The 16121-nt window shown below is 41.0% G+C and overlaps 1 protein-coding gene across 3 annotated transcripts; it reads left to right on the top strand.

Annotated features, from left to right (window-relative positions):
• Positions 1-2079: 2079 nt before the first annotated feature.
• On the top strand, positions 2080-9736 carry LOC146628122 (neuroepithelial cell-transforming gene 1 protein-like). Of its 3 annotated transcripts, none has more exons than XM_085357592.1 (12): positions 2080-2225; positions 3735-3801; positions 4646-4705; positions 5396-5503; positions 5584-5748; positions 5839-5901; positions 5980-6076; positions 6175-6251; positions 7551-7808; positions 7901-8071; positions 8163-8349; positions 9360-9736. In XM_085357592.1, the coding sequence occupies exons 1-12, from the start codon at positions 2080-2082 to the stop codon at positions 9692-9694; spliced, it is 1734 nt and encodes a 577-aa protein (XP_085213718.1). In that variant the 3' UTR covers positions 9695-9736. The 3 variants fall into 3 exon arrangements, with proteins under 3 accessions (XP_085213718.1, XP_085213719.1, XP_085213717.1); XM_085357593.1 differs by having other exon boundaries at positions 2080-2235; positions 3748-3801; XM_085357591.1 differs by having other exon boundaries at positions 2080-2243.
• The last annotated feature ends 6385 nt before the right edge of the window (positions 9737-16121 follow it).

The raw sequence follows: 16121 nt of genomic DNA, 5'->3' as shown, positions 1-16121 counted from the left end.
GATGCTGCCACACCAGCCGTCGCTAGCTTCAGCTGAGGGCCGCTTTTGGTGCGCACTATTTTACTGTAGACTAATGTGCATGAAAGGCCTCGCTTCAGTGTATTGCCCTTTCATTGTGTGTATCTGTTTGTGTCTTTCCAGGAGCTGGAAGCAGAGCACGTTTTCTCATGGGAGTGGAGTCATGGTGTGGGAAGAAGAGTGCCTGGAGTTGCCTTTTCACCTTTTGGACATTCTGTACTGCATTTTGTCACTCACCTAAGTGACTTCTTCAAAATCAGTGACTCCTCAATTGGACTATTCTGAATAAAAAAGGGTTTGTTATGCTGCTAGATGAGTTTTTATAGTTTAAATCCAATTCATCATCTATCATGATGTCCCAACGTTTCTGTTGATAGTATTACTTTAATAGCATCAGAGGATTGTCTTGTAGGTGAGACCAGCATCACTGAATAGTATTTCAAGTTTAAAAACTTTTTTTTAATGTAAAATGAAACAAAACTAAGTCTTTTGTAAATGTATTTGGATCCAAATAAAATATATCTGTGCAAATAAAATCTATTTTTGTGGAACTTTATTTTGTGAGAAGATCGTATCTGAAGCATACCTGCTAGGTCAATGAATAATGAAAATAACTTTAGTTGCTGTCTTTATGTTAGTAACAGTGCAGAAATTTGATTGCGCTGAATGGTTTGATTCTGCCTTCACAGCTAATGTTTTTATCTTGAACTATAAAAAGAACAGAGATCATCCTTCAGTTGAGATGCTCTTTTTCTAGTCATGTGGCTGAGTCACATCACTTGTGTCAGTATGATCAGAACAATGGTCACCTGATTCATGAGTATGTGCCAGTTCGAGTCAAAACGCTAATCTGAATCAAAGTGAATGTCGTGGCTCATCTTTTGAAAAATAAAGTAAAGTCAGCAAACCAAATAAGAATTTTCTTTACTTCACACATTATGAGTATTATCAACAAAGGAACAAATTGCATATGTTTTCAGTGTTTCCAAGTACCCAGTTTTAGATTCCAAATCTACAAGTCCAAAAGACCCGTGACTTAAAAGAAAGAAACACACTGCCTTTCATACTACACTAAAGTAGTTAAGTAATAGATAAAAACTGAAAGGACAGAAAAGTTCCTGTTTTTCACTGTACTAGAGATACACTCGGGGGTCGAGGGCCATTTCCAGGTGTCCAAAACTCAATTTATTTTCAAAAGTGGTTGAAAATTCAGTCAATTCTAGTGATTTTATTTGAACACAGACGTCCTGACACCATAAACGTGGATTAAGAAAAGAGAGTCCTATGTAATAATATATGTTAATATGATTAACTCTACTTAACAGTCAAATTTGTTCTGCCTGAAGACGATAAAAAACTACATCCCTGCTTTCATTCTGAAACTGTTCTGAGAATACTTAATGCTGGTAATGTTTTCTGTGGCAAGTTTTCAATTTTCCCTAAGTGTCATTTCTGATAGTGTAAAGTTTGTCAAAAATGACTCCATACAAGGTGTAGGGTCACTGGAGGTTATCTGAGCTGACCACACCCCAGACACTTTGCCAGTCCATCACAGAGCTAACATGGAGAGTCAGACAAGCGTTCACCTTTGGCCAATTTAGAATAACCAGCTAATCTAATTAGCATGTCTTTGGACTGCGTGAGTAGGCTTTCTGCCTTGCACGGAGTGGACAGTCAAACAAACAAAGCATAAATCAGTTTTGATGGATCAGAATGGATCAGTGTTGTCTTGTCCCCAGTCAATTCATACTGCAGGTTTTGTGCACCCCGCTAACTCTGATAGGCTGGTTTTCATTATCTTTCGTTATGAAACGCGGACGAGCTCAGACTGGCTCCTCCCACCTAGTCTAGCAGCGGAGCTCCGAGACGTATCCTGATTGGTCCATTTCCAAGAATCCGCCATATTCAAACTTCCGCCGTGCTGTGTCTTCTGTTGTCATCGATCTTCTGTTTTCTTTGTACGTATAGGGCCAGTTTTCATACGTTTGGTTTTTCTATCTTCCTCGCTTAGTCATAAATAATTTCGGGTATAACTCATCTCACAACGTATAGCCACGGGAAATGGAAGAAAACGAAGAATTTAGCGGAAGCACGACGGAAAACAAAAGACACAAACTTCGCAGGGTGTCATCGAGGACGTCTACGACCAGTATGATCAGCGCTGCGGAGCCCTCGCCTCAAACCTTACGGAGAAACAGCTCTAAGAAGCACGTAGCTGCGAAAAGGTGATAGCATAATTATTTATTCGACAGAACTTTTGCAATATAGTACAGTATACTACAGCAAACATTTTATCCATTACCCGGTCGGCCAACTGTGACGGGCAGGGCTGGTATTGTAACTGGCAAAAGGTGCTTTCAAGTGCACCTCGGAAGCCAACCAATCGACTGAAAATACACATATGTCTGCTTATCTTGTTTTAATAAAGAGATAATTAATTAAATTTTTACATGCATATGTGTGTGTGATTTAGGATTTGTACAGTTTCCTGTGCAGTAGACATCATCTTTATATTAGGGCTGTAATAATGTCATCCTCTGTAAAATACATCTTTATTTGTTGTGGGGAGGGAACAAAACTTTGTTTACAGGTTGTTCGTTTCTTTTATTGCAAATTACCATCAAAATACTACAGGTGGAGAGACGTTGTAATCAGACCTGTGCAAAAGTTTGCAAAAAGAACATTATTTGTTGTATCATTTAGGGTTGAATAATTTTTTCAAGTTGAAATTGCAATATGTGCATTTGGTAGACTGCAAAAGCTGCAGTTAGTCTACGCTTTATACAGCACATCTCATTGAGGCTTGCAACATGCACTTTCTGTGAATCTCCAAATTTTTTTACCTTTTTCCTTACGTGGGAGTCATTCTCACCAAACAGAAGTGACCCAAAACAACTGCATATACACCCTCCAACAACATACATGTGGGTTAAGGTTAGCCCACACGAGTTCATGAGGTTACATCTTTTGGTCATAACATTACATTCTAAATATTAAACTGGGCTTAATTAAAAAAAAAACATTCCCCAAATCATTTAAGGCTAATATTATATGTGCATTATAAACACTATATAGATGTTTATGTTATAAAACACTGCTTTATAATGCTTCGTTTTGATTAGTGTACTGTGGCTTTAATTTGATGGCCATGCACTGCACCTGTATTTGTACTTGCAGACTTTCAAAAAATGCAAACAGTATAATATCAGATACGGATTTCAAAAAATGTGATTGGCTCCAACTGTTTTTTCCCAGAAAGTGGTGACTGTTAACAATGGTTAACGTGATGTCAGTAAATCAGATCTCATGACTCTCAACAAAACTTTTACAGTACTGGTTCTACTCATTCCTCAGAGTCATGAGCACTGTTAGTGGGATTTTGCAGTAGTGGGTGCAGCTGCCCCTTGGCCTTGACCCTGACAGAAACTGTGTAGTTTCATTGTTTTGTCGCCAAAATTGACAAGTAGCACAACAGAACCGCACAGCTCCTTAAATGGCTTTGTTGTGCCTCAGTCATCCCAGAGCACATATTTGAAACATAACTGCAACGTAAAGGGTAACAAAAATGCTTCCATGTTATACTGTAAGCCTCGCATATTGTTGCTGACCATGTTGATAAGATACCAGAAAATGAAAAGCTGCCATTGTGTAACGACCATGCTATAAATGTGTTTTCATTGTGCAAGGCCAAACATGATTTGTTTAATTTCCCACAGACCACCACTGCAGAGAGGCAGCTCCTTCACCTTCCTCACTCCTGGGACTCCGTGGGATTTCAGCCTAGTGAGTTCATGTTTGATATGCAACGGCATCATGTTTTATTACAGCGATCAGGCCCTCACACAATTATCTCTTTGTAAACTGAACAGCTCTCTTGATCCATGTCTTATATGGCTTGTATGGTTTTCCAAAACCTTTGCCTGAGAGGTTTTTGGTGATTTTATCCAGCATTAAAAATCACGAGCATCACAGTAATAACATTTAAGAAGAAAAAAATCAAGCACACAGTGTGCGTCAGCCCCCCTGGCTTTGTCCGCACCTGCACATTTTACACAGATACCAGATCAGCCAACCACCCTCCAGTGTTTTGATTCTGAAAGGGTTGAACTTTTGTACTGTCCGCGGTTTGAATGCTCGGAAGTAAATGTTCTAGGAGATAAAAGGGAGTGTTACATCCAGACGGAGAAGGGAGACGTTCTGTACCAATATACACGGGGGGGACGACGACTGTGTTTTTAACATTCAAGAATGTGAAATCAGTTCTAGTAGTTCTCCATAAGGTTTGAGCCTGTAAAAGGCTAGTTCAATTTTTAGTAAAGTTGTGCTGCGGCTTATTTTTACACCTGTCACAAATAATGGAGAAATGCATACTTTTCACCCAAATAATAACACAACATGGACTCATTGTGTGTCGACAGAGAACACTGCCATGGGTAGTCTCCCGTCAAAGTCCCAATCTGAGACAGGAAACCCCCATATACGTATTGCATCTGGTCATGGGTAGCAGGATAACATTTTGGACTGTTGTCGTTGTTATGTTCATATAAGAGATGCTGCTTTAAATCTGTTGTTTAAACACTCATCGGGCCTTTAAAAGTAACCGCTATCTTGTGTTTTGTTGCTGCAGAAAAGAAAGCGCAAAGAGAAGGAGGATGATACCGTCAGCCTGTCCAGCTTCGACCTCAAGGTGAGAGTCGGAAAGCCTCCTTTCTGCACCTGAATGCATCTCTACCATAAACTTTAATCCTTCTGCATGACTCGGGTTGTCATCACAGACAGCCTGAATCATGCAGGCTGAGGATAATCCTGCTATGCCTCAGACCGGCTGAGGAAATAACTGTGAAAGAGTATACAAGCAGTGCGTCTCTTGGTGCTGTGATTGTCATAAATTCAGGGTTCAGTTCAGCACATCACCGTAGCATTTACACTATGTTTCTGTGCTGTAGAAGCAGGAGCAAAGTTCCTCTACTCGGATATTTGAAAGGAAGAGCTGAGAAAGCTGAAATTCTCCCTCAAATGTGTAGGAGAACCGTATGAAGTACAAGAAGAGATCTAACCAAGCAGACACTTTGTTCATGGATATAACTTCTCAGTGTGTGTTTCACTGGAGATCACATAGTCAGACTGTAGATCTAAGTGCAACATAAATACATCTGCACAGCAAACAGTCCTGAGACTAAACTGAAACTGTTAAGAGAGCAGATCAGTTTCATGTCATCCAGGTGTTTTACTGCTGTTGCTAAATAGAGCATTTAAGAAGATAGATGAAAGGAATATGAGTAAATTGTGTGTGAGGCTATTTAAAAATGCCAATAGCTTCAATTATAAATAAATCCTACAGTTTTAGTTTATTATAATTGTATTTTTCTTTTTTTAGGAACCCAGTAACAAGCGTGTCAGATCACTTGCCAAAGTTTCATCCCTCGTCAACTTGATATCTCCTTCAAAGAATGGAGCAGTGCGGCGCTTTGGTCAGACCATCCAGGTGAGCGCTGTGCTGTGACACTTAAAAACAACACTTACCCCGTACCATCTTCAATAACAACAGCCTTTGTTTTTTTGTAGTCAATGTCATCACGTGATACCAAGTCACCAGGGATGTCCCTCAAAGCTGGCAGCAAAGCTTCAGGTCCAACCCCCACGAAACGGAGAAACAGCACGCTGTGGTCGGAGACGCTGGACGTCCATCAGAAGAGCACGTTCTCAACAAAAGAGATCAAGAGACAAGAGGTTGTGCAGCTCAGCCTTAAGTCAGGAGCAGGATCTTAAATGTGCTGAGAGCTGAGAAAGTAACGTCTCCGGCATTTGTTTTATTCTCAGGCAATTTATGAACTGTACAGGGGAGAGCAGGACCTCATCGAAGATCTTCAACTTGCCCGAAAGGTTAGTAGAATATTTGAGTAAAAATAGAAGCTTAATTTCAGCTTCCTTTTTTACTCAAACTGCTGCTTTTGTGTTTAGGCGTACCACGATCCGATGCTAAAGCTTTCCATCATGACAGAGGAGGAGCTGGCTCACATCTTTGGCGACTTGGATGCATATATCCCTCTACACGAAGGTGAGCTCTCGCTAACTTGGATATAAAACTGGAAGCTGTTTGTTTTTCGCTAACAAATGTGTCTCTTTTTTTCTCTCTCTTTTTTTAACATTCTGCAGAGTTATTGGTGAAGCTGACGGAGGGAACTGGCTCTGATGGAACAGTAGCACAGATCGGGCAGATAGTGATAGACTGGGTATGAATACAGTAACATTATCCTGAGAATATACACTCACCTTGATAACACAGATATCTAATCGGCCACTCACTTGGTATCAAATCAGTGCATTTAGCCCAGTAGACACGGTCAAGACGATTTTCAGAAGCACTGCATTGATCACCCAGATGTGACCACTCTGGAGAAGTTTGGAGGTCAGAAGAGAGGGCAAGACTGCTTTGAGCTCATAGGAAGCCAAAAGTAACTTAGCCATTCATTGCAGCTACAGTAAAACCTTGAAGCAGATGGTCTACAACAGCAGAAGACCACACTAGGTGCCAATCCTGTCAGCTAAGAGCAGAAAACTGATCCCAGTTCACACGACTTACCAAAATTAGACATCAGAAGATTGGAAAAATGTTGACCGGTCTGACGAGTCTCAATTTCAAAATAAAAGCATGGATCCATCCTGCCTTGTATCACCGGTTTAGGCTGGTGGTGGTGGTATAATGGTGTTGGAATATTTTTGTGGCACACTTTGGTTGCCTTAGTATCAATTGAACACTGTTTAAACACCACAGCCTACTTGAGTATTGTTGCTGACCATGGCTATCCTTTTATGACCATATGCCCATCCAGCTGGAAAACATGTCAAGTCACACCACAAAGCTCAGATCGGCTCAAATTGGATTCGTTTGACCAGGAGATTATTGTTGTGGATGTGTAGCCAACAAATATGCAGCAACTGTATGATTGTTATCATAAGTGTTTCCAGCACTTTATTAAATCTGTGCTACAAAAAGAGCCCATAATTTGTACCTCATTAATTTAGCAGTGAGTGTATTTAGTGGATGTTTATCCTATAAGGCTTTGCCAAGTTAGGACATTTTAATACAAATATTATATTATAAAAATTCTTGCTAAACTCACTAAAGTTAAAATATTATTTGCTAGAATTGGTACTTATTATATCATTTTTTTTAATAGTTGGCTGTACATGACAATAATTTGTATATTTAATGTTGCATGAGTAAATTGGTTGCAGATTCTTATTTAATTTATTCTCTCACTCTAATTTTACCTTTTTTTTTAAACAATAGTCTTCATATGGTGGCAGTAGAGATCACGTTTACTTTAGAACTGATGATGCTGACTGAAACTTCACAGCCTGCCATCAGCTAATATTTATATTTAAGATGCTTTTGAGGAAACTGAAAATCCTTTTAAAAAACTAATCCGACAAGCAGCCTTTGGATATTTTCTTTCTTTTCTTTTTTTTTTTAACGACATGAAAAGTGCACCGTGTAAATGTTTTGCCTCCGACTGTTTTTCTCTCAGCTACCCCGTCTGAATGCCTACAAAAACTACTGCAGCAACCAGCTTGCCGCCAAAGCCCTGCTGGACCAGAAAAAGCAGGACAGGCGGGTGCAGGATTTCCTGCAGCGCTGTTTGGAGTCACCCTTCAGCAGGAAGTTGGACCTCTGGAGCTTCCTTGACATCCCTCGTTCACGTCTGGTAAAATACCCGCTGCTGCTGCGAGAGATCCTCAGACACACTCCTCCCGATCACCCAGACGTGACCAGTCTGGAGACAGCAGTACGTTACCTGCGTGCCACATAATCTGGCAATTTGCATGTTTGTTGCAAATAAAATACACCATCATTTTATGATAACTTTTTATTATCCAGATCACTATAATCCAGGAGATCCTGTCCGATATCAACGTGAGAAAGGGGGAGTCTGAGTGCCAGTATTACATTGACAAACTGGAGTTTCTGGACGATAAGCAGCGGGACCCCCTCATAGATAAGTGTAAGACACTTCTGTGTCACGGCGAGCTGAGGAACAAGAGCGGCTCGGTAAGAATGGATGCTTCTTCTCGCTGTTACAGTAGCTGCACGCCGTTCGTGTCGTTTTGAAGTTTCACGCTCTGTTACTGTGCTGCTTCAGAGGCTGCACGTGTTCCTCTTCTCTGAGCTGCTCGTTCTGACTCGGCCGGTGACACGCAACGAGAGGAGCTGCTTCCAGGTGTATCGACAGCCCATCCCTGTTCGAGACTTGGCCATGGAGGACCTGCAGGATGGAGAGATCCGCATGGGCGGGTCCTTCAGAGGGGCTTTCACCAATGGAGAGAAAGGTGGGTTGACTTCTGATGGCTTCAATAATAGACGGGAGTTCATATCAGTGTAAACATGAGGAGTTTTGGGGTTTTAGACCATCAGTTAGACAAAACAATTATGTCACTTTGGACGCTTTCTTTTTCTGTGCTTAATTTTTGTAGACTAAATTATTAGAAATGCATCTTTTATAGTAAAACTAATACCTTTATAACTGAAAATGTCTTAGTTGTAACTCCACAAATATTCAGCATGCATGGATGCATGAATCCAGTCAGTAGCTGCGTCTTGCTTCTTCTCTCGCCAACTTTCATTTACAAACCTCAGTCATATTCTCCTGCTAGAAGAAGGGGGGGCTTAGTAGTGGTCCACTTCCAAAGTATGCTTTTCGCTAAAATGGTGAAGCCAAGAGCAGCAATACACAGTCACACTAACCTGATATGACCTAATTACACATGTTCATCCTTACGTCAGGTTTTATCCATTTTACCAGTTTTTGATGGGAAATTTTGGACTGATATGTTAAACCACACAACATACTCCAAAAACATCCATTGATGGGCGTTCTTTAATTGATATTCTTTTTCATAATTATTAGTGATGTTAATTAATATTTATTTAACAAAATAAATTAACTGGTCTGTAAGTTCAATAAACACTCGAGTTCTCTGGTAATATTTAATAGTTTGGGCTTTACGGGGTTAAAGCACACTGCACACCAGAGTGAACCTGCTGAGTCATGTTATAATTCACACTTGGCTTGCCACGACTGGCGGCCCTTTTTGTATTTGCTCACAAGTTGTCTGTACCATTGTGTTGACTTACTCTTTAGAAGAAACATGCAGAGGAGGTTGGGTGAGGTGGGAGATTATGGATTCTTATAGGACTGGTGTTTATAATGCTGAATGAACTGGCGAAGAATTTTTTTTTTCTTTTTTGAGTGTCATTAAAAAGGATTTTCCAGAATCCTGTAGCTTCAAAGCATCAGTATTATTTTTCTGACTGCCACTTTTATTCTCTTCTTCTCTAGCTAAGAATGTTTTCCGCGTGAGCTCTCTGGATCCTTCTCACGGCCAGACCCACACACTGCATGTGAGTGACGTCTACCACAAGCAGCAGTGGCTCAACTGCCTCCGAACCGCCATGTCCCAACAGCAGGGGGCTCCAGCTAGAGTTCAGCGGGGGGAAACCATCCCAGCAAAAAGCCACTCCTCTGTGTCCTCAACCACAGTCTGTGACGAAGAGGAAAATGAGAACTGTCCTCCTCCTGTCTCTGGCCCCAAACTGAGGCCTCAGACGCTCTCCAAAACCAGACTGGACCAGAAGTTACAGGGATCACTGAAGAGGAAGGAAACTGGAGTGTAGCTATTTAGAGGGTTCCTCTTACATGTATTTGACGTGTGTCCTGTTTAGTCACATTTTTTTTATCCATCTGCACTGAAAAGGCTTCTCCAATCATCACCGTCCAAATGTTAATCCAACTGTAGCCCTTAAAAATGTGTAATTAGTTTACAAAAAAAAAAGCGTGCTATTTGCATATGTGTTTACAGCAGCTGTAAAGCAGAGTTTTCTGTCTTGTTGCTTTGAAAACTTTTTCAGCTTTGGTTTTTGGTTAAGGCTGTTTTTTTTTTGTTTTTTTAAACCGTCTCTGTCTTGTGCTATGATCAGGATGTGACTGTGTGTCTATAGCACGAGCAACAAGTGTGAAGCTGTCCGTTTTAAGTGTCATCTGTGCCAAGATAAGGGACCAAGAAACTGTCTACCAAGGAAACAAGGCTCAAAGTGTTTCAGATCAGTGTCAAGATAGGGAGCAGAACACGTGTGAGAGCACTGACCACAGATGTATAAAGAATTGTTTTTAAGGGGGAAGGAGGGACATCAAGAATTCATCACATATTCAGAGGAAATTTGTTAATCAAAAAGGAAAAAAATAAAACATTTAGTAAAACTGAGTTTGAGACTTTTTATTGCAGGTTACTAAGATCCTCTTGATTGTACTTTGAGTTCTCAGTCACTTCCCTTTATTGTTAACGGGGCAGTTCAACAGTGTTGCAACACTTTTAAAGCAAACAGAAGCTTAAAAAAAACTAGACACTGGTTTCTTTCCAATTAGTGTTCAAAAAACGACTCTTAGCACGTTTGTTCATGTGTTTTTGTTCAAATATATCAAACTGGAAAAGGCGAAATGTAAAAAAAGACAGGTTATGGATAAATCCTTTTGAGTTCAGAGGCAAGTTTGACTTTTGTTTTGTTTTAATTGCTGTGAAATGCCCATCGTAGCTCTTCAGGCCAAATCCAAAATTGAAAATGACGTCTTTACACACCTGCAAAGCCTGATTTACATGTATGAAAATTTTACCTCAATATCTGTTGTTGCGTTTGTTTTCACTGTAAAACATACAACTGACACAGTGTGACTCTAGATAAGGTGTACGTCAATATTCAGTATTAAACAGTCATCGAAAAGAGCATCACTGCAAAACTTAGATGTATTCATAGCATTCAGGGAAACAAGCGTCAGTACAAAGCGTATTTCAAATATATTGTCATAAAGAGTCAGAGAACAGCTCATCGCATTGCCAACTTCCTCTATCTCGTTAAACCGATTCTTCACTCACTATTTTAAAAACAGGAACCTGAAAGACTTTCTTAAGTTCTTTTTCATTTTTATATGCTCGAAGGATCATTGGAATTTCTGTTGATGGATGTTTTGTTTCAATTCGATTAGACGGCCACACAGCAGCTTTATCTGCACACATTTTACTTCCACTAAAACCCTTGGGGGGCCTCTTATACAGCTTTTGATCAGTAGTATTTATAGCTGATAATGTGTCACCAGCATGAGATGCTTCACCACAGCCTAACCGAAACCCTCTTCCTCAAAGATGCTTACAACTGCCAATGTTGAGAGTCATGTACTCTTTCTGGGAGAGTTATGAAAGCAGGAGTCTGCGCAAAGCTTAAGGATAAGCTGTCACGCCTCCTTTTATTTGACTTGACCGTTGCCCTGATAACACAAGCCTACACGGCAAACACCTGCTTCCCCTTGAACACAGCTGCTGAGGTTTGGGTAAGATAAAATGGCCGGCTTGGGGAAGTGGAAAAAGTTTTGAATGCTCAGGACTAAACCTTTCATTAAATAATGACTCACTGTTAACTGTCTGCTGAAGGTAAAAGGATATCCACAGCTTTAGGGGGTCATTGTATTAATCTTTATTAAGTCGCAATTAAGAAAAACCGGTCTGACTGAACTAACACTCAAATGTTTGTTCAAATCTTTAAGCACACAGATTGAACATTAACAGTCCAGGTTGGAAAAAACTGTACAGCGAGAACAGGGGATGTTTCCTGCAACCGTTTATAACTTGCACATTTCCTCCTCCTAAAAAAAAAATAAAAATGCATCAGTTTCAGTTTATGACGCGATTCACAAGCCCTCTTCTGATCGCGCTACAACATTACAAATTGGGTTGAGGTCACGACTCTGGTTTGTTCGTTCCAAAACATGAATTTCTTCTTTTGCAACCCTTCTGCTGTCCATTCATTTGTGTGCTCCGCCGGTTTTATGTCAGGTATTGCTGTCCTTATAGTCACCATTCATTGTTCCCCCCAGTTTCAGTGCATTCATGCATCAGGAAAGCAAATAAGCTCAAACCCTGATGGTTCCTCTGCCATGCTTCCCAGTAAGTATAACGTACATATGTTCAAAGAATACCTGATGCTTTCCAGATCATCCAGTTAGCCTTTGATCTTAGGCGGCACCGTTTTGGTTTATGTTTTCTTATTTTCGTTCTATTACCTGATTATTATTTGGTATTTTTTGCTATTGCAATGTTCTCCTGTCACTTTGGCTGCTTCATCACCTTTTTCAGGACTACGTGTCTTTTTGTTGGTATAATCTTTGCAAGATGTTAGTTCCCAGGGAGAGCAGTAACACCTTATGAATGAGACATTGTGTCTTAATGCAGACTGATGGACATCCTGGACTGGGCTCTAGAATTGCTTTTGTATTCTTTTCTGAGCTTTATGAACCTCTAAAATGGTTCTTCTGAGGTCCTGTGAAAGTTGTGCTTGAGGCAAGGTTCCAACCAATTCATCTTTTGGTCACAAATTCATTCATATGCACTTTCAAACCCAGACTCTTATTCTTATTATTCAGTGTGATAAAATAAAAAAAAATAAAAAAAACCCAAACACATCTATTGATGTGTCTTGGATGAAGATCAGACCACATTTATTAATAATCAGAGTAGAAATGCAGCTGATTCTAAAGGGTTCACAAAAACGTTTCTTCTAATCCTGTCGCTTAACTTTGGAACTATCAGTTCTGGATTCAGAAGACCGTGACAGCTCACTAAACGTCATCACCATCATGCAGTTGTTGGCGTGTGTTGACCATCTCCAGAGTGAAGAACATGCTGGTATTGTTGAGCAGAAAGAAACCAATTTTGCAGGTTACTGTACTCTCTTAAGTTAGAGAGTAAACTTACAAAAACAAGGCACGTCCAGCCAGGAAGAAGCTGTGGTGTCACGGCGAGCTTAAAATACTCAAACTGTGGGTAAGGACATTAATTCGCATTGACACTTTGGCCCTAACTGAGCTGTCTCCAGATGCACTGAGGTTACAGTTAACGTTTTGGTTTTTCTTTTCACTTCCTGCTCACTGTTTGCATGTTTGGTTGCTAACATCTCTCCATCTCACGGCAATTGTTCTAGTTTTTCCACATTCTGGTTTTTACATCCTCCAGATGAACGTTCACATGTCATCTTTGTTGTTAGTAATATATATTTGTTTATCACTGACGACCAAACTTTCCACCAAGCAAGTTGTGACTACACCAGCTGAGTTTTTGGCTCAGTCCACAGACAACATACTTTGTATTTGTACTAATCTTTGCTGTAAAAACAGTTGGTCTAAAAAAAAAAAAAAAAAAAAAAAAAAAAAGGAAGGATTTTACAGTGAATATTAGCTGCTTTGTACTTGTTACCCATGCTGTTCTGTAACACAAGCTCATGTTCAGTCATGCTTTAGTGCAAGTCAGGCATAATGAATGCTTTTATTGTCTGAGCGTAGGTGTAGGTTTCAGGTTCATTTCAGGCTGCTTTTCTAGTCTTCACCAGAATAAAAACCATGTTATCAGAGCAACCCTTCAGAAGGGCTGCAGAGAGGACTTTTCCTTTGTGCTTTATGGTCACATTTAATCATTCACTTTTTGTCCCACCCTAGAGTCTGACTGACTTAAAGGGATAGGGTGCTATTCGAACGATTGCTGTCCAACCACCTACACGTTGTTTATCTGCAGTTGTGCCATTTTGAAAGGACGTGTTTTGGTTGAGCCCATTTTAAACAGTTTTGCACATAAACCAATAAACTGCCATTAAGAAAATATTTGTCTTTCAAAAAGTTTCCATGTTAAGATACCAATGATGTACTTGAGTCTGCTATGTGACTGAAAGATGCAATCTACACTCAACAAAAATATAAACGCAACACCTTTGTTACTGCTCCCATTCCCCATGGGATGGACGTAGAGACCTAAAATTCATTCCAGATACACAATATAACCATCCCTCCCAAACAGTGGTCACAAATCAGTCCAAATGTGTGGTAGTGGGCACATCTGCTATATTGAGATAATCCATCCCACCTCACAGGTGTGCCACATCAGGATGCTGATCTGACATCATGAGTAGTGCACAGGTGTACCTCAGACTGCCCACAACAAAAGGACACCCTGGAATGTGCAGTTTTGTCTCACAGCAAAATGCCACAGATGCCACAAGCAATGAGGGAGCGTGCAATTGGCATGCTGACAGCAGGAATGTCAACCAGATCTGTCGCCTGTGCATTGAATGTTCATTTCTCAACCATAAGCCGTCTCCACAGGCGTTTCAGAGAATATGGCAGCACATCCAACCGGCCTCACAACCGCAGACCTCGTGTAACCACACCAGCCCAGGACCTCCACATCCAGCAGGTTCACCTCCAAGATCGTCTGAGACCAGCCACCCAGACAGCTGCTGGAACAATTGGTTTGCACAACCAAACAATTTCTGCACAAACTGTCAGAAACCGTCTCAGGGACGCTCAACTGCATGCCCGTCGTCCTCATCGGGGTCTTGACCTGACTCCAGCTCGTCGCCGTAACAGACTTGTGTGGGCAAATGCTCACATTCGATGGCGTCTGGCACGTTGGAGAGGTGTGCGCTTCACGGATGAATCATGGTTCACATTGTTCAGGGCAGATGGCAGCTGAGAATGTCCCAGTTCTTGCATGGCCAGCATACTCACCGGACATGTCACCCATTGAGCATGTTCGGGATGTGCTTGACCGGCATATACGACAGCGTGTACCAGTTCCCACGAATATCCAACAACCTCGCACAGCCATTGAAGTGGAGTGGACCAACATTCCACAGGCCACAATTGACAATCTGATAGACTCCATGCGACGATGTGTTGCACTGCATGAGGCAAATGGTGGTCACACCAGATACTGACCGGTTCTGGGTCCCCAGACCCCCAATAGCGCAAAAAACTGCACATTCCAGGGTGGCCTTTTGTTGTGGGCAGTCTGAGGGACACTTGTGCACTACTCATGATGTCAGATCAGCATCCTGATGTGGCACACCTGTGAGGTGGGATGGATTATCTCAATATAGCAGATGTGCCCACTACCACACATTTGGACTGATTTGTGACCACTGTTTGGGAGGGATGTTTATATTGTGTATCTGGAATGAATTTTAGGTCTCTACGTCCATCCCATGGGGAATGGGAGCAGTAACAAAGGTGTTGCGTTTATATTTTTGTTGAGTGTATATACAGGGAGTGCAGAATTATTAGGCAAATGAGTATTTTGTCCACATCATCCTCTTCATGCATGTTGTCTTACTCCAAGCTGTATAGCCTCGAAAGCCTACTACCAATTAAGCATATTAGGTGATGTGCATCTCTGTAATGAGAAGGGGTGTGGTCTAATGACATCAACACCCTATATCAGGTGTGCATAATTATTAGGCAACATCCTTTCCTTTGGCAAAATGGGTCAAAAGAAGGACTTGACAGGCTCAGAAAAGTCAAAAATGGTGAGATATCTTGCAGAGGGATGCTGCAGTCTCAAAATTGCAAAGCGCCTGAAGCGTGATCATCGAACAATCAAGCGTTTCATTCAAAATAGTCAACAGGGTCGCAAGAAGTGTGTGGAAAAACCAAGGCGCAAAATAACTGCCCATGAACTGAGAAAAGTCAAGCGTGCAGCTGCCAAGATGCCACTTGCCACCAGTTTGGCCATATTTCAGAGCTGCAACATCACTGGAGTGCCCAAAAGCACAAGGTGTGCAATACTCAGAGACATGGCCAAGGTAAGAAAGGCTGAAAGACGACCACCACTGAACAAGACACACAAGCTGAAACGTCAAGACTGGGCCAAGAAATATCTCAAGACTGATTTTTCTAAGGTTTTATGGACTGATGAAATGAGAGTGAGTCCTTTTTTTTTTTCCTTTTTTTTTTGTGTCCCGTTTGGATCTTTAGCCATCAGAATTGTTGTCTTAAGGCCAAGAAAGATGCCAAGCGGATTTATTTTACCAAGTGGATCATCATGGCCTTGCCATATTGGTCCATTTGATTGACCTTTATTATAATTATGAATTTATTTTATTTTCAGTTGCTACAAACGGGACAGACATGACTGGGGGATAGGACAGGGAGAAAGAATGAAAGAAAGAGAGGGAGAGAAAGAAAACCAAAGGGGAGAAGAGACAGTGAGAAGGGGGGGAAGAAAGGAAA

This window comes from Diplotaxodon limnothrissa, linkage group LG7 (genome assembly GCF_057381915.1).
Source record: "Diplotaxodon limnothrissa isolate DT_005_m linkage group LG7, D_limnothrissa_male_GT1.1, whole genome shotgun sequence".
Lineage (NCBI taxonomy): Eukaryota > Metazoa > Chordata > Actinopteri > Cichliformes > Cichlidae > Diplotaxodon > Diplotaxodon limnothrissa.
Note: the sequence above shows the minus strand (reverse complement) of the source record. Positions and strands in the feature narration are given on the sequence as shown.